This window comes from Manis javanica, chromosome 7, assembly GCF_040802235.1.
Source record: "Manis javanica isolate MJ-LG chromosome 7, MJ_LKY, whole genome shotgun sequence".
In the NCBI taxonomy this organism is placed as follows: domain Eukaryota; kingdom Metazoa; phylum Chordata; class Mammalia; order Pholidota; family Manidae; genus Manis; species Manis javanica.
The window spans coordinates 43523028-43542751 of NC_133162.1; the positions used below are offsets into that span (position 1 = coordinate 43523028).

At 36.2% G+C, this 19724-nt stretch overlaps 1 protein-coding gene across 3 annotated transcripts in view; it reads left to right on the top strand.

Moving 5' to 3' along the window:
• MICU1 (mitochondrial calcium uptake 1) overlaps window positions 1-19724 on the top strand; it is a 239911-nt gene that overhangs the window by 146413 nt on the left and 73774 nt on the right. For all 3 annotated transcript variants that reach the window (XR_012133183.1, XR_012133182.1, XM_036998795.2), the window contains exon 8: window positions 3072-3269. Coding sequence is in view for 1 of the 3 variants with exons in the window: in XM_036998795.2 (XP_036854690.1) it covers window positions 3072-3269 (198 nt within the window). In the remaining 2 variants the exon portion in view is untranslated. The remainder of the gene's footprint in view (window positions 1-3071; window positions 3270-19724) is intronic.

A 19724-nucleotide genomic window follows, 5' to 3' on the forward strand; every position in this document is an offset into this window, starting at 1 on the left:
GGCTTATTTCACATAGCATAATGCCTTCTAGGTCCATCCATGTTGTTGCAAATGACAGGATTTCTTTTCTTTTTAATGACTGAATAATATTCCATGGTATATATGTACCACATCATCTTTATCCATTCATCTATTTATGGATACTTTGGTTGCTTCCATAACTTGGCTATTGTAAATAAAGTAGCAATAAACATAGGAGTGCATATATCTTTTCAAATCAGAGATTTTGTTTCTTCAGGTAAATTCCTAGAAGTGGAATTACTGAGTTGAATGGTATTTCTATTTTTAGCTTTTTTGAGGAACCTCCATACTGCTTTCCACAATAACTACACCAATTTACATTCCCACCAACAGTGTAGGAGGGTGCCTGTTTTTCCACATCCTCACCAACACTGTTATTTCTTGCCTTTTGGATGGTGGCCATTCTAACTGATGTGAGGTGATATCTCATTGTAGTTTTGATTTGCATTTCCCTGATAATTAGTGATCTGGAGCACCTTTTTTTCTTGTGCCTGTTAGCCATCTATTTCTTCTCTGGAAATATGTCTGTTCAGGTCCTCCATCCATTTTTTATTTGGTTATTTCTTTTGGGGGTGTTGAGGCATATGAGTTATTTATATATTTTGGATGTTAACCTCTTATCAGATAAATTCTTAACGAATATATTCTCCCATACTGTAGGTTGCCTTTTTTGTTCTGCTGATGGTGTCCTTTGCTGTACAGAAGCTTTTTAGTTTGATGTAGTCCCACTTGTTCATTTTTTGTTTCCCTTGCCTGAGGAGATATGTCCAGGAAAAAATTGCTCATGCTTATGTTCAGGAGATTTTTGCCTATGTTTTCTTCTAAGAATTTTATGGTTTCATGACTTACATTCAGGTCCTTGATTCATTTCAACTTTACTTTTTTGTATGGAGTTAAACAATAATCCATCTTCATTCTCTTACATGTAGCTGTCCAGTTTTCCCAGCACCAGTTGTTGAATAGGCTATCTTTGCCCCATTGTATATTCATGCTCCTTTATCATATGTTAATTTACCATATATGTATGGGTTTATATCTGTGCTCTCTATTCTGTTCCATTTATCTGTGGGTCTGTTCTTGTGCCAGTACCATACTGTTTTGCTTACTGTAGCTTTGTAGTATAGCTTGAAGTCAGGAAATGTAATACTCCCCAGCTTTGTCCTTCTTAATTTGGATTGCTTTGTCTATTTGGGGCCTTTTGTGGTTCCATACGAATTTTGGAACTATTTGTTCTAGTTCATTGAAAAATGCTGTTGATATTTTGATAAGGATTGTACTGAATCTGTAAATTGTTTTGGGAAGGAGGGCCATTTTGACAATATCATTTCTTCCTATCCATGAGCAAAGGATAGATTTTCATTTATTGCTGTCTTCTTTAATTTGTCTCATGACTATCTTATAGTTTTCACAGGAGGTCTTTCACCTCCTTGGTTATATTTATTCCTAGGTATTTTATTATAACTAAAATTATAAATGAAGTTGTTTTCCTGATTTATCTTTCTGCAAGTTTGTTTTTAGTATTTAGAAAAGTATATAGGAAAGTCTCCCTCTTCCTGTCAGGCAGCAAAGTCTGACCCCTGCTGTTCAGGTGGATGTTCAGGGAAGCACCTCAGGGATGAGCCACAAGCATCTGGGGCCCCTGCAAGCACCTGACCATTTGGGCTGACGTGTCTACCTGCCATTTCTCCTGCAAAGAGAGCTCCATCCTACTTTCACCCCTCTGGCATCCCTCCTGCTGCTGGTAAATCTTTCAAACTGCTGGCTCGGGGTTATGTCTCAGTGGGACCTACAGAGATGCCTGTCCTCTGCAAGCAGCAGAAGTCTCAGCCTCCCAGAGTATTCCAACTCTTCATGGTGTCCAGCTCTGTTAATCTCCAAACTCTGATGCAAAGTGGACTTCTGTTCCCAAAGCAGATCTCCAGGGGCAGGTGTGAAAGATTCCTGAGCAATTATCTCTTCCCCTCTTCATTCCTTTCCTCCTGCCTGTGGGCTGGAATGGGAGAAGAGCTGGAATCCAAATTGATTGTGGCTCTGCCACTTTACCCTTCTCTGTGGGGTCTTCTCTTCTTCATCAGGTGTAAGGTGGTGTGTTCTGCAGTCTTCAGATCATTTTCAGGATTAGTTGTATTTCATGTAGTTGCTTCCTTGGTGTGTGTGGTGGGGGAGAGAGGTTTCCACACTGCCTTCCTACTCTGCCATCTTTTTCCCTGACCAAAATGATATGTTCTGATTGACTCTCATGTCACACCCCTAACAAGTTAATTAATAAAAATGTATTAAGAAAATATTTACCAACTGAGAAATTCTAATATCTCTGATACACATAATCATAAAATCTTGTGATACATACTTCCTAAAGTTTTTAGTGAAAGAACAGTTATAGTTAATAATAGTTTACACATAAGTAGGATATTATTTGGACTGTGCTATTATTAATCACAAATGTCTACTTGTCAAAAAAAAGGGAATGTATCATTCCAATAAGTGAGTCATCTGTCTTAGATGTCAAGTATTTGCCTATAGCTATGGTGTCTCTCATCACAACCAGAGACTCAGTAATGAGAAGTGTGAAATGTTTAAGTCTTCTGAGATATGGAAGTTATTACTGTGAGTCTCAGCCTCCCAGAGTGCTCCAACTCTTCATAGTGTCCAGCCCATTAATCTCCAAAGCCCAAAGCAAAGTGTACTTGTGAGGTTGATGATTACTTTAGTGTTGTGTGAAAGGTTTTCAGCCCCAAAAACAAAATGTATGCTCTTTTCTGAAGAGAGATTTTTAAGAGCATCCCAATTATAAAGGTGTCAGGTGTCTGTGTTAGAATCCTGGTTCTGCTACTTGCTAAATACATGTCCTTGAGCATGTTTAACACTATGTGCCTCAAATTCCTCAAGTGTGATATGAGGATACAGGACTTACATAGGATTATTTTGAACATTAAAAGAGAGTTATAACACAGTACAAGCAAATAGTAAATAATGGGTAGTTTTCCTTGCTTTTCTATATTTTTTCACTTTGTAATTTTTTCCTGGATTGGGGTTTGTTTATGTCTTAGGTTCAGAGCATCATTCGCTCCCAAACCAGTATGGGTATGCGTCACAGAGATCGTTCTACTACTGGTAACACTCTCAAGTCTGGCTTGTGTTCAGCCCTCACAACCTACTTTTTTGGAGCTGATCTCAAGGGGAAACTGACAATCAAGAACTTCCTTGAATTTCAGCGTAAACTTCAGCATGATGTTCTGAAGCTAGAGGTAGGTATTCTTTGAACTTCAGGGGATCAAGTCACTGTCTATCACAGCTACTGGGTTGGGAGGCCTGCACTATAAGAGTTCATTCAATAAATTTCCAGCTGTGAGAACTGACTGGTTTGAACCTTACCAGTGATCTATAAGTTGACAGCAAGTAGGGAAATAATATGTTCTGTGAAAATGTCTTGGGAGTAAGGTAATTCTGGGACTGAAGCCAAAAAAGTCAAAATTGAAAATCTTAGCTATTTTTGGATACCAGATTGAAGAAAAAGAAATAAGGGTCAGAGCACTTCTCCATCCAAGCATGTATCTCCAGTTTTATGTTTATTGTTTAGAAGAACCCAAAAGTAGAAATGAGGGGTAATGATAAGTAGCTCTTTCTATGAAAATTTACAAAGGTAATACCAGCTGGAAACACAAAATGTCAGAATAAAAAATATATGTGCTCAGGTGACATACTGTGTTTAGAGATTTATATTTCCACTTAAGGTTTAGACCATCATGCTTTTTAGTTCCTGGGTACAACTCTGTAAGAGGGCTGCCATTTTCTGTGTGTATATGTATTGAATTAAGTGTGTTTTGAGTTAACTGGCTACTGAGTCTATTCAATTCAAAATATTCATTAAATACCTTCTATATGCACCTCTGTCTGGAGACCAAAAAATGAAGTATATGATTTCCTCAGATTTTAAAAAATTCCTTTCTGCTGGTGTTTTTTTTTTAACATATGTCCTACTTTACTATTACTTGAAATATCAAAATATTAAATACTGTAAGTAAAAACACATAAACGTATTGGTGAAAAGCACTGCTTTGCTTTTTTTTTTTTTTCTTTATTAAGGTACCATTGATACACAATCTTATCCTCAGGTTTTAAGTGAACAACATTGTAGTTACTACATTCACCCATATTATCAAGTCTCCCTTGCACACCCCATTGCAGACACTGTCCATCTGTGTAGTAAGATGCTATAGAGTCACTACTTGTCTTCTCTGAGCTATACCGCCTTCCCTGTGCCACCCCTATATTATATGCACTAAACATAATACCCCTTAATCCCCTTACCCACCCTCCCCAACCCCTTTCCCTTTGATAACCACTAGTCAATTCTTGGGTTCTGTGAGTCTGCTGCTGTTCTGTTCCTTCAGTTTTGCTTTGTTGTTATACTCCACAAATGAGGGAAATCATTTGGTACTTGTCTTTCTCTGCCTGGCTTATTTCACTGAGCATAAAACCCTCCATCCATTGCAAATGGTAGGATTTGTTTTCTTCTTATGCCTGAGTAATATTCCATTGTGTAAATATACCACATCTTCTTTATCCATTCATCTACTGATGGACACTTAGGTTGCTTCCATATCTTGGCTGTTGTAAATAGTGCTGCAATAAACATAGGGGTACATATGTGTTTTTCAATCTGTGATCTTCTTTTCTTTGGGTAAATTCCTAGGAGTGGAATTCCTGGGTCAAATGGTATTTCTATTTTGAGTTTTTTGAGGAGCATTCATATTCCTTTCCAGACTAGTTGAACTAATTTACATTCCCGCCAACAGTGTAAGGGGGATCCCCTTTGTCTACATCCTTTCCAGCATTTGTGGTTGCTTGTCTTTTGGATGTTGGCCATCCTAACTGGTGTGAGGTGATATCTCATTGTGGTTTTAATTTGCACTTCTCTGATGATTAGTGATGAGGAGCATCTTTTCATGTGACTGTTGGTCATATAAATTTCTTCTTTGGAGAAGTGTCTGTTCAGATGCTCTGCCCATTTTTTAATCAGGTTATTTGCTTTTTGGGTGTTGAGGCACGTGAACTCTTTATATATTTTGGATGTTAACCCCTTATTGGATATGTCACTTATGAATATATTCTCCCATACAGTAGGATGCCTTTTTGTTCTACTGATGGTGTCCTTTGCTATACAGAAGCTTTGTAGTTTAATGTAGTCCCACTTGTTCATTTTTTGCTTTTGTTTCACTTGCCCAAGGAAATACGTTCATGAAAAAGTTCCTCATATTTATATTCAAGATATTTTTGTGTCTGTTTCCTTCTAAGGGTTTTATGGTTTCATGACTTATATTCATGTCTTTGATCCATTTTGAGTTTACTTTTGGGTAGGGAGTTAGACAGTGATCCAGTTTCATTCTCTTGCATGTAGCTGTCCAGTTTTGCCAACATGAGTTGTTAAAGAGGCTGTCACTTCTCCATTGTATGTCCATGGCTCCTTTATCATATATTAATTGGCCATATATGTGTGGGTTTATATCTGGGCTCTCTATTCTATCTATTCTATTCGATTGATCTATGGGTCTGTTCTTGTGCCAGTACCAAATTGTCTTGATTACTGTGGCTTTGAAGTAGAGCTTGAAGTTGGGTAGTGTAATTTCCCCCACCCCCCACTTTATTCTTCCTTCTCAGAATTGTTTTGGCTATTTGGGGTCTTTTCTGGTTCCATATGAATTTTAGAACTATTTGTTGTACTTCATTGAAGAATGCTATTGGTATTCTGATAGGGATTGCATTGAATCTGTAGATTGCTTTAGGCAGGATGACCATTTTGACAATGTTAAGTCTTCCTACCCATGAGCATGGGATATGTTTCTATTTATTCATGTCTTCTTTGATTTCTCTCAACACTGTCCTGTAGTTTTCAGGGTATATAGGTCTTCACTTTGTTGGTTAGGTTTATTCCTAGATATTTCATTCTTGTGAATGGGATTGTTTTCCTGATTTCTCTTTCTACTAGTTCATTATTAGTATATAGGAATGTGACAGATTTCTGTGTCTTAATTTTGTATCCAACTTTGCTGAATTCAGATATTAGTTCTAGTAGTTTGGGAGTGGATTCTTTAGGGTTTTTTTATGCACAATATCATGTCATCTGCAAACCGTGACAGTTTTAACTTGTTCCTTGCTAATCTGGATGCCTTTTATTTCTTTGTGTTGTCTGATTGACATGGCTAGGACCTCCAGTACTATGTTGAATAAAAGTGGGGAGAGTGGGCATCCTTGTCTTGTTCCAGATCTTAAAGGAAAACCTTTCAGCTTTTCACTGTAACATGTGATGTTGGCTGTGGGTTTGTGGTATATGGCCTTTATTATGTTGAGGTACTTGCCCTCTATACCCATTTTCTTGAGAGTTTTTATCATGAATGGTTGTTTAATTTTGTCAAATGCTTTTTTGGCAACTATGGAGATGATAGTGTGATTTTTGTTCTTCTTTTTGTTGATGTGGGTGGATGATGTTGATGGATTTTCAAATATTGTACCATCCTTGCATCTCTGGAATAATTCCCACCTGATCATGATGAACGATCTTTTTGATGTATTTTTGAATTTGGATTGCTAATATTTTGTTGAGTATTTTTACATCTGTGTTCATCAGTGATACTAGTCTGTAATTTTCTTTTTTTGTGGTGTCTTTCTCTGATTTTGGTATTGGAGTGATGCTGGCCTCACAGAATGAGTTTGGAAGTATTCCCTCCTCTTCTACTTTTTGGAAAACTTTAAGGTCTTCTCTAAATGTCTGATAAAATTCAGCAGTGAAGCTATCTGGTTCAGGGTTTTTGTCCTTGGATAGTTTTTTCATTACCAATTCAATTTCATTGCTGGTAATTGGTCTGTTCAGATTTTCTCTTTTTTAGTCATTCTTGGAAGGTTGTATTTTTCTAGAAAGTTGTCCATTTATTCTGAATCATCCAATTTGTTAGCATATAATTTTTCATAGTTCTCTAATAATTCTTTGTATATCTGTGGTGTCTGTAGTGATTTTTCCCTTCTCATTTCTGATTCTGTTTATGTGTGTAGACTCTTTTCTTCTTGAAAAGTCTGGCTAAGGGTTCCTCTATTATATTTATTTTCTCAAAGAACCAACTCTTGGTTTTATTAATTCTTTCTATTGTTTTATTCTTCTCAGTTTTATTTTATTTCTTCTCAGATCTTTATGTCCCTCCTTCTACTGACTTTGGGCCTCATTTGTTCCTCTTTTTCCAGTTTCATTAATTGTATATTTAGACTGTTCATTTAGGATTATTCTTCCTTCTTTAAATATTCCTGAATTTCTATATACTTTCCTCTTATAACTGCCTTTGCTGCATCCCACAGAACTAGAGGCATTGAGCAATTATTTTCATTTGTCTCCATATAAGGCTTAATCTCTGCTTTAATTTGGTCATTGATCCATTGATTATTTAGGAGGATGTTGTTAAGCCTCCATGTGTTTGTGGGTCTTTTTGTTTTCTTTGCACAATTTATTTCTAGTTTCATACCTTTGTGATCTGAGAAGTTGGTTAGTATAATTTCAATCTTTCTGAATTTCCTGAGGTACTTTTTGTGGCCTTGTATGTGATCTATTCTTGAAAATGTTCCATGTGCACTTGAGAAGAATGTATATCCTGCTGCTTTTGGATGTAGAGTTCTGTAGATGTCCGTTAGGTTCATCTGTTCTGATGTGTTGTTCAGTGCCTCTGTCTCCTTACTTATTTTCTGTCTTTGGAGTGAGTGGTGTGTTGAAGTCTCCTAAAATGAATGCATTGCATTCTGTTTCCTCCTTTAATTCTGATAGTATTTGTTTTACATATGTAGGTGTTCCTATGTTGGGTGCATAGATATTTATAATGGTTATATCCTCTTGTTGGACGGACCCCTTTACATTATGTAATGCCCTTCTTTGTCTCTTGTTACTTTCTTTGTTTTGAAGTCTATTTTGTCTGATACAAATATTGCAACTACTACTTTTTTCTCCCTATTGTTTGCATGAAATATCTCTTTCTATTCCTTCACTTTTAGTCTGTGCATGTCTTTGGGTTTGAGGTGAGTCTCATGTAGGCAGCATATAGATGGGTCTTGCTTTTTTATCCATTCTGTAGCTCTTTGTCTTTTGATTGGTTCATTCAGACCATTTACATTTAGGGTGATTATCACTAGATCACTAGATATCACTAGATACTTATTGCCATTCCAGGCTTTCATGGTTACAAAAGGTTCAAGGGCAGCTTCTTTACTATCTAAAGTCTAACTTAACTCACTTATTACACTATTATAAATACAATCTGAAGATTCTTTTTTTTTTTTCTTCCTTCCTTTTCTTCCTCCGCCACTCTTTATATGTCAGGTGTCATATTCTGTACTCTTTCTGTATCCCTTGACTGACTTTGTGAGTAGGCATTTGGTTAGTAATTAAGTGGTCTACTTCCTTTACTGTGGTTTTATTTTGTCTGGTGACAGCTATTTAGCCTTAGGAACACTTCCTTCTCCAAAATACACTGTGAAGATGGTTTGTGGAAGGTAAATTCTCTCAGCTTTTGCTTCTCTGGTAATTGTTTAATCCCTCCTTCAAATCTGAATGGTAATCTTTCTGGGTAGAGTATTCTTGGTTTGAGGCCCTTTTGTTTCATTGTATCGAATATATCATGCCACTCCCTTCTGGCCTGTAAGTTTTCTGCTGAGAAGTCTGTTGATAGCCGGATGGGTTTTCCATTGTATGTGGTCTTTTTTCTCTCTCTGGCTGCTTTTAGTACTCTGTCCTTGGCCTTGTTGCCATTTTAATTATTATATGGCTTGTTGTTATCTTCCTTGGATTCCTTGTGTTGGGAGATCTGTGCACTTCCATGACCTGAGAGATCATTTCCTTCCCCAGATTTGGGAAATTTTCAGCCATTATTTCTTCAAAGACACTTTCTATTCCTTTTTCTCTCTTCTTCTTCTTCTTCTGGTACCCCTATAATGCATATGTTGTTACATTGGGATTGGTCACACAGTCCTCTTAGTATTCTTTCATTCCTAGAGATCCTTTTTTCTCTCTGCCTCAACTTTGTATTCCTATTGTCTAATTTCTATTCCATTTATCATCTTCTCTACATCATCTAATCTGCTTTTACATCCTTCCATTGTATGTTCCATTTTAGCTACTGTATTTTTCAAGGTGTCTGTCTCCCTCCTGAATTCATCCCTTAGCTCTTGAATATTTTTCTGTAGCTCTATTAGCATGCTTATGACATTTATTTTGAATTATTTTTCAGGAAGATTGGTGATTTCAGTTTCACTCAGCCCTCTTTCTGGTGTTTGAGGGACTTGGGGTTTCAAGGTTCTTCTGCCTTTTCGTAATCCTATTGGCTAATAAGAAATATTAGTTTGTATAGGCAGTGCCTCTAGTGTTCAGAAGCTCTGCTCTTCGGAGCTGCCCAGCACCTGGAGTGATGGTAGTGGTCGCAGGCGAGCGGTGTCAGTGCCTACCCTAAAGAATGAGCTCTTTCCTTCTTTTTGGCCGCCGAGCCAGGCTCCACTGTCAAGGACAGTGGGCCACACACAGGGAACAGCCTCTTTGTTGGGGCCCTAAGCTGCCATAGGCAGTCGTGCCCTCCAGCTGGCCTGGAGCAATGATGGGGGTCCCAGGCGAGCAGTGCAGGTACCTTCCAGGAGGACAGAGCCCTTTCCTGCTTCCCAGCCTCAGAGCGCTGCTTTGCTCTTAAGCTATATATATTACTTCTTTATCTTGCTCCCAGTTTTCTCCAAGATTCTGATAAACTACTCCCACCTCTTCCACCCACTTAATTCAATTGAGAGATTTTGAAAAATCACAACTGAATTTCCATTATTGATATGAACATTGCTTAATACTCATACTCTAGGAAAAAACAGAAGTAAGGATAATACTAAAAATCAGATCAAACCTTGAAATGCACGTTCGTACTTACTTTTTTAAATGATGTAATTGATATTCAAAGAATTTACCTCAGAAAACAAAATGATAGATCTGCACAATTCAGTCTCCTTGAGGAAACTGTAGCTCTCATAAGTGGAAAGTATATATATATATATATATACTTACAGTGCAGGAGAGGTAAAACTTTACCTCTCCCCCTCCTCAGTTGCTGGCTGGGCCTGAGAATCAAATTAATGTGACATAAGACAGATTAATAGGAGAAAAGCAGACAGATTTTTACATACACATGGGAAGCCCCCCTACCATAGGAAAATGAAAACCTAGAGAATTGGCTATCCTATATGTTTATGTACTAGGCTGAAGAAAGAAAGACAACTCACCTTTATGAAGTTTTCATTCTTACCACCAGTGAAGAGGAGGCAAGGTGGAGAGTAATCTGTGCAAACAGACCTTGTTAAAATAGCTCTTATCTTCCTTTACTCTCCCCATGTATTTTAGTTATATTTCCACAATTGTCTCTCTTTATTTCTTTCTTGCTGGTATAGGGAGGACATCTTTCACATGGGAATTTTACCTCCTGCTCTTTTTTTTGTAAGAGTTGGTATGTACTAGGAATCTAGACATATGCCTTGGCCCCTAATATACATACCTGGGATGGTGTTTGGAAATATTATAACATAATCTGGAATTTTAATTTATTTAACTTACTAATTATAGAATTATAATTTACCATAGAGTATAAAGCCATAAAGAATAGTTAGAGAATAAAGCAAAGCTAGAATGATACTTTTAGCAATTTTTAAACAGTAATACAGGGTCATCCAGAATATGGAGCAGGTGCCAACCTGACCACAATCTAGCCTAACACTCATGCCTGGACACACAAGTGGAAGTCTCAAGAGACAGATCATGAATTTTGTCTTTCATCCTGAGATGCTACAGAGCTGAAAGCCCACTAACATACTATATAGATTGCCAGTGAGGCAGAATATTATAAAGCAGATTAGGGATTTCATACATCCAAATGAAAAGAAAAGAGATCTAAAAAATAAGTCGTATCTAAGATATTTATTCTAGAATGCTCTCTTGCTTTTGACATTGACTTAGGATCATCTGTAGGCTTTGGGCTAAGATGTACCAAGACTATTCCTGCTTGCCAATCATCAGTTCCTCATGTAAGGGAACCAATAGGCTCTTTTGTGAAAGAACCCAGCCTAACATGTAATAAATACTCTATAAATGTTTACTAATTCTGATTCTTTCCATATAATGGCACAAGTCCAGTGAATAAGTGCCTCTTTATCAATAACCCCACATTTAAAGTTTCGTGAATTAATATTTTGTCTTCCCAACTGGATTTGCAATTCTTTGAGGAGATGTGAATACCAGAAAGAGCATAGGTTTGGTACTATGATAATGAAACCATAAAAATTTTATTACTACCGCTTACTGGCTATGTGACAATTGATAAATTATATATTCTCTTAGAGCCTAGCTCCTCATTTGTAAAGCAGGGCAAAGGTTAAGTGAGATGATATGCCTTGTGGGCTGAATTGTGTTCCCCCAGAATTCTTCCATTGAAGCCCCAACCCCAGTACTTCAGAATGTGACTATATTTGAAGACAGGGCCTTTAAAGAGGTGATTAAGTTAAAACAAAGCCATTACCATGGACCCTAATCCATCTTAGTGGTATCCTTATATGAAGAAGAAATTTGGGCACACAAAAATGCAGCAGGGGTGTGCATGCACAGAGGGACAACCATGTGAACAGCTCCTGTACCTTGGGCTTCTAGCCTTCAGAACTGGGGAAAAAATAAATTTCTGTTTGTCACCCAGTCGGTGACATTTTGTCATGGCAACCCTAGCAAACTAATACAGTGGTATTTGCCTCACACCACCTGGCATTTTCTATGCTTTTCTTAAGTATTCTCTCACCTTCTCTTGTATATCCTTTGCCACTTAGTGTGTCATTTGGCATAGAGTAGGGACTTTAGTAGGTCATCTTAGATGAATGCCTGAAAGGCCTTATTTTCATTTTGAAATAGTTTTCTAATAAAACACCTATAAAATGGAAACAGTTTTTGTTTTTATAGAACACTCTTAATTTTACTTTTCAAAGTTCAGGTAATTTCTCCCCCCACAAAATATGAAATACAGAATCATCACAGCCAAGAGGAAAATGGAAATTATTAACAGTAGCTTAACTTTCAAAGCATGTCAAAGCATGATAATTCTATCATTCTATCTCTTACTAGTTTTATATCACTACTTACTTAACCTCTAAAATATCAGATCAAGGAGATTTTTTTATTGAAATATAGTTGATATATAATATTATATTGGTTTCAAGAATACAATACAGTGATTCAACAGTTATATACATTATTAAATCCTTACCTCAACTAGTGTAGTTACTGTCAACACAGAAAGATGTTATAAAACTGTTGACTGTATTGTCTATGCTGTACTTTCATCCCCATGACTAATTTATGTTATGATTGCGATTTTGTGCCTTTTTATCCCTTTCACCTATTTCACCCACACACTCCAACCCCTCCACCATGGTAACTACCAGTCACTTCTCAGTGTCTGTGAGTCTATTGCAGTTTCATATCAAGGAGATTTGTTGTTCCAGTTAATTATTTATATCTTTTCTCATCACAGTAGCTTCAAGAGTGAAAAGAATAGTTTATCTGTCAAATTTAATTTCCAGAGGCATCAGGGAAGAGGGAAAAGGCCTTGAAGGTTTATTGAGTGCCTACTCTGAGCCAGGCAAATCACACATACTACTTGCCTTCTTTATTTTAATTCTCACCAATCCTGTTAGGTTTAGTGGTATTATACCCATTTTACAGATATAGAAACTGAAATTCAAAAAGATAAATGATAGAGCCATGATTCCAGCTCAGTCTTTCAGACTGAAGTATTGGCTATTTATCTGATTATTACTTTTAGTCTGAGAAGTTTTCTATACCTGATTTATTTGGAGCTGTAAAGAAAAACAAAATGTTGTGAATTTTAGGAAAAGAAAAAGACTACATTTCTTGAATATCTGTAGTTGACCTTCTTCAGCACTACCTTTCCCAGTTCCTTTGCCCCTCAAGTTGAGTCTCATTACTGAGAAGTTACACTGTTCTTTTGTGTTTATAAGATACTACCTAAACTAGTATTTTCTTTTTAACCATCATTAGTTTGTTAGATCTTCTTTAATGTTTTAATACTCTTAATTCTGGTCATATTTATTTTTTCCTGCCCTTATTTCTCTATTTAGGAACTCAAAAAGCATGGGTTTAAGGAATGTCTTAAGAATACACAGTTGTTTTTTTAAAAATCTCTTTTAAAGTTATTAAAAATTTCAACTAAGGCTATCAAGAACAATTGAGTTCCTTGGAGACAGGTGCCAAGTCTAATTCCAGTTAATATATTCATTGATTTCTTGAGGATTCTACTCTAGCAAGTAGGATGTCAGTCAAAAATGAAAGGTAACAGAGAGCTCTTTGAAAGATTATGATTAATTTTAATTTGGGGGTAGGGGAAAAGGGAGCTGTCACTATGTCAAAGAAAAGCAAAAACTAATTTTTCAAGGAGGAAGAAGCCAATCAGAATATACAATAAGGAAACTGAAAGAGTATCATCTAATAGAATTAACCTGTAACATGATCTTTTTTTATAAATTTGGGGTTCACATGCTTATTGTATAATCAGTCAGATCACATTTTAAGAAGGCACGAGTATCAATTATATGAAGGCAAATTAAATATATTTCAAAGAATAGCAGTGACTGTCTTACATTCCCAGTCTTCAAGAAAAAAATATTGAGGTTAACAGATTTGTTCAATTAGGAAGATAAAAGATATAAGAACAATACTAATTATTCTCATCTATTGATAAGAGTAGAGCAAAAAAATAGAGGGTTAATTTAAGTTAAAAGCAAGGACTTTTAAAAAATTATAACTACAACTGCATGATTAAAAGTGCGTAAGGAAATTCCACATCAGTTACCTTCACATCATCAAACTGACATCTTTGTACTCATGTCTTTAAAGTACTACAGCAGAATTAAATCTATCTTGACCTGATGCAGAGGACCATATTAAGACACAAACCTTAGCTCCTTTCCTGGCCAAAAGGAGACCAGAAAGTAAGAAGTGTTTCAATCAAACACTTCCTGGAACTAAAGCACTCTTGGTACAGATTTCTTTTTATCCTAATACCCAGCTTTGTTTTTGTTTTTGTTTTTCTGGGAAACTGATTCCTATTATGTAAACTCAAAAAGATAAGAGTTGATCCTTGATTTAAGAGTAAGAAATAAAATGTGACATACTCAATGCAGTTTCCTTTATTTTTACTCTCGCACTTTTGATTCTATAAAGCAGAATGCAGATAGTAATACATCTATAGTTTCCCATTCCATCCTTAGATGTTTTCAGCTTGAATTTCTCAAAAATAGTTAAAGGGATTATTAAAGAGTACTTGTCTGTTTTAGGTATTTATAACTTTAAGGAGTCAAGTATATGCTTAAAGGTTAAAAAAATATATTAAGATAAAAATCCCACTGTAAAAAAATTCTAACTTTGATAGTTCGTCACAATAACAAGATTCATTTGCAACTCTATTTTTTCCTAAAAAATGTAAAGTACTTATCCAACATGAACTACTTTGTCCTTATAGCAAGCATTTTCTTTAGCATGCATTATTTTCCCAAATGTCTAAAAAATAAAAAAGAAATCTGTTACTCTCACCATATAAAATACTTTTATTTCTTGCTTCTTTCAAGTTATTTTGATTCCTTTACTTATGTCTTATCCAGATGTCTGTATATCCTATGAAAATTAACAAATTGGATTAATAACATGATCTATCCAACCTACTAGTCTTTCTTTGCCTGGTATACCAAGTGATGTTTTAGGAAATAATCATTACTTTTAAAAATAGAAATATATAGAAACAATATAATACAAATTGAATTGCCCTCAACAAGTCTTTATAAGTCATTCACCCATGACTTGATGTCAGTACTTTTTTAAGCTAATTGTATTTTCTCTCTGTATGTTACCTCGTGAAGTAGGTCCCATACCTTGCCCTGATGAAACTAAGTTAACTCTCAGCGTGAGTTAGTATAACAAGAAAATATGTAAAACCCAAAGTCAAACTCTGATTTAATATCTTGCAATTCCCTTCACACACTGTAGCTCAAGTTTGTTATCATTTGTGGCTTATAAGTCCCCCGGCTACAAAGTCAGATTGAAAATACAGTATGTGTATGGTATAATGTCCATGTTGATATAAAACTCCTTTAACATTGTAAGTGCAACATTGGTAATAACTCTGGAAAAATTATACAAGACAGTTTTTTTTGTTGTTTCATATCTTTTGGAGAATGAAGGAAATAGTTTTAAGAGTGATAATGTGTTGCTTAAAACATATGATGTAGGCATGATATATATATATATTTTTTTTCATTTTTCCCATTTTTTTATTGCGGTAAAATACACGCAACATAAAATTTGCTACATGGCCATCTTAAATGCACAGGACAGCCAAGTTAAGCACACTCACGTTGCTGCGCAGAAACCACCACCATCCCTCTCCAGAACCCCTCACCTTTTGCAAAACTGAAACCCTGTCACCATGTGACTGCAGCTGTGGGAAATGGATACCGGTGCTTAGAGTAACCTGCCTGAGGTCACCAAATGCAACATTATCTCTGAGAGTCTGGTGGTGAGGACAGCATACTGCTGCCCAATCTCGACTTTCTCCCTGAGGCATGATATTTTAAAGGCATTAATTATCACTTCTGAATCTGACCTTTCAGAGTGATTGTTAAAGTTCAGAAAACTATTAGAGATTGATATTTTTCTTTGATTTGCAGATGGCATTGCAATTTCAAAGTCAGTGTTAGTGGTACCTTTATAATACTTAGCAACCTCCAGGATTTTCCTATCAGCAAATTATCTTTAACTTTACATTCTAAGTTAATTTTAAACTGGCCACAAGAAAAAAGGAGCTCATAAATAAGTCATGAAGATTTGATCTTTCTCCAGTGGACATTTTTTCTTTACTCTTATCATTCAGATAATCGTATCAGCCATTCCTTAGTAGAACACAGATGCTTCTCAATTTATGAATGCTATGTACCAAAGTCCATAGGTCAGTTGTTTGGAATTCAGAATGCAGTGATAGTTTTTTTTAGTCTCACGCACAGCACAGTATTTAACTTACAATATAGTTGAATGTAATGCATTAAAATGAAAAGTAGAACAAAGATGATTGTGAATTGATTAGTTCAGTGTTTAATCTTCTACCTGCAGCATTCTGTGGGTGTAGACCTCTAGCAGTATCAAGCATTTTAACAAAAGTTTGAGTATATTCTATATAATAAAAATATGTTTTTGTGTTTTTAGCCAACACTTCTTGAGAGTACACCATTGAGCCAGGCACTATTCTAAGTGCTTCATTTAATCTTCATAACACAATAAGGTTGGTTTTATTATTATTCACATTTAACAAATGAGGAGACTGAGGCAAGAGGTAAAGTAATTTACTCAAGAAGGAGCAGAGATTTGATTCCAGGTAGTGTGCCTCTAGTGACTGCTCTTAGCTACTAAATTATACTAGCTTTCCAGGAACTGTGCTAAATGCTGAAGATACAAAGATGAACAAAACATTGTCCCTGTTCCCAAGAAGCTTATAAAGGTGAGATAAATGAACCAGAAATTCTTGTACAGTATAAGTACAGTACTAGAGATATTCATATGGTACAATGAGAATATAAAAGGGAACATGTAGCCCAAAGCAATTTATAGATGCAGTGCAGTCCCTATCAAAATACACAGCATTTTTCAATGAACTAGAACAAATAATCCTAAAATTCATATGGAACCACAGCAGACCCAAATAGCCAAAGCAATCCTAAGTAAGAAGGACAAAGCTAGGGGTATTAACATTCCTTGACTTCAAGCTATATTACAAAGTTACAGTAATCAAAACACTGTCATACTGGCACAAGAACAGACCCATATGTCAATGGAACAGAATGGAGAACCCAGATATAAACTCTTGCGTATATGGTCAATTAATATACAATAAAGTAGCCATGAATATACAATGAGGAACAGACAGCCTCTTCAGTAATTGGAGTTAGGAAAACTGAACAGCTACATGCAAGAGAATGAAACTGGATTACTGTCTAATCCCATACACAAAAGTAAACTCAAAATGGATTAAAGACCTAAATGTAAGGCATGAAACTGTAAAACTCTTGGAAGAAAACATAGGCAAAAATCTCTTGAAATAAGCATGAGCAGTTTTTTTCGTGGACACATCTCCTTAGCAGGGGAAGCAAAATAAAAAGTAAACAACTGGGACTACATCAAACTAAAAAGCTTCTGTTCAGCAAAGAACACCATCAGCAGAACAAAAAGGCAAACAGTATAGGAGAATATATTCATAAGTGATTCACCCAATAAGGGGTTAACATCCAAAATATATAAAGAACTTATATACCTCAACACCCAAAAACAAATAACCCAATTAAAAAATGGGCAGAGACCGAGTATCATAATTCTTCCAAGTGGTAAAGATACCTCAAGACAAGTGCTGGGCATAGAAGCCACAGGGCATAAATCTGCAAAGAAGTAAAAAACTAACCTTTTCAAAGAATATTGCTTCTCTCTCACTTACCAACTTTACATTTCCCTGTCTGGCCCTGGAAGATGACTGGTTAGCCAGAGACGGGTAAGATTCCTCAAGGGAGGAACAACCTAAGACAGGCACAGTCGCAGGGGGGCCATCAGGTGAGAAATTGGGAATCAACAGAGGTGAGGCTTAGAACCTCACCCCCCTGTTTTGAGAGAAATCTTCTGCATCCGTGGATGTTTTTTTGCCCTTGTCTAGCTTGGATTAATACTTAGTCTATAGGCACACACCTGATCATCTACATTTGCCCTCTTACAGTACTAAATTATGTTTTCTACCTTTATCTTGCATCTACCTACCACTTCAGCATTTTATTATTAATAATAATAATAATAATAAGGGAGAAATGTGAGATTCACATATAAATCAAATATAAAAATCAAACGAATAATCATATCTGACTTGCTTGTTTATAGTTCATGATGCGTGATCAAAACCAAAAGTTTCTGTGATATGCTGCCCTTGCACTGTTCACCATGTAAGAACTTGTTCACCATGTAAGAACTTGTTCTTTATGCTTCAGAAGATTGGAGACTGTTGAGAATTAGGCTTGGGATTGAATGATGATTGTGCATTGAGTCCCCTATACAGAATTTTATTGTTGTTAACAACCATTTGATCAGTAAATATGAGAGATGCCCTCTCAAAAAAAAAAAAAAAATGGGCAGAGGACCTAAACAGACATTTCTCCAAGGAAGAAATATAGATGGCCAACAGGCACATGAAAAGATGCCTCACATCATTATTCATCAGGGAAATGCAAATCAAAACCACAATGATATATTACCTCACACCAGTTAGAATGGCCACTATCCAAAAGACAAGAAATAACAAGTGTTGGCAAGGATGTGTAGAAAAGAGCCCGCTACTGCAATGTTGGTGGGAATGTAAATTGGCGCAGTCACTGTGGAAAGCAGTATGGAGGTTCTTCAAAAAACTAGAAATAGAAATGACATATGACTGATTTGAAAAGATAAATGCACCCCTATGTTTATTGCTGCATTATTTACAATAGTCAAGATATGGAAGCAACCTAAGTATCCATCAATAGATGAGTAGATACAGATGTGGTACATATGCACAATGGAATATTATTCAGCCATAAAAATAAAAGAAATCCTGCCATTAGAAATTCTGCCATTTGCAACAATATGGATGGGTCCAGAGGATATTATGCTCACTGAAATAAGCCAGGTAGAGATAGACAAATACCGTATGATTTCACTTATTTGTGGAATATAAAAACAAAGCAGAATAGTAGTAGACTCATAGACACCGAGAAGTAACTAGTGGTTACCAAGGGGAGGGGTTCAGGTGGATGGTGGGAAGGAGAAAGGGGCACATAATTCACAATCACATATACGTTGGTCATGGAGATTGTAGGACAGCATGGAGAATATAGTCAGTGACTTTATAACAAACATCTTTCTACATTGATAGAAAGTAACCACACAGAGAGGATGAGGATTAAATAATGTGGGTAACTGTTGAAACAGTTTGAAACAGTTGTATGTTTGAAACCAAGATTGTGTATCAATGATACTTCAATTAAAAACAAAACAAAACATGTAAATCAGTCTGTGGAGAGGGCAAGGAACTGGCTCAGGAACTTTTCCCAGAGGGGGCAGAATTTGAGTCAGCTCTAACTCTAAAATTCATTCTATCTAAAGAATACGATGGCTAATTTTCTTCTTTCTTTGTTTTGGCTGTAGGACAGATGAGGAGAGGTAAGAGAGCACTGAGTAACATGGACTGGAGCCAGGAGAGGGTGACACAGAAAATGACCTTTCCTGTCAAGTTTGTCCCAGACCAGTCTTAAACTATGTGTCTTCTCAGTGTTCTCATGTTAGTGAAAGGACCCTGTGCCCTCAAGCCCAGATCTGCAGAGATCATTAAGGAATAAATGAAACACAGAGGGCAGGATAAGAGAAGAGAAACTTTCTAGATTTCTCCAGGAGCTAACTGGGCCTGTAGGCAGATGAAATGTGGCCTCTAAACCAAACTTCAAATGAAAAAGGTTGGACTAAATGCTATCTAGGGTAAGTCTTTTCATTTTTACCCCTCTTATAGCCATCTATAGCTATAGATGCCTTTCTT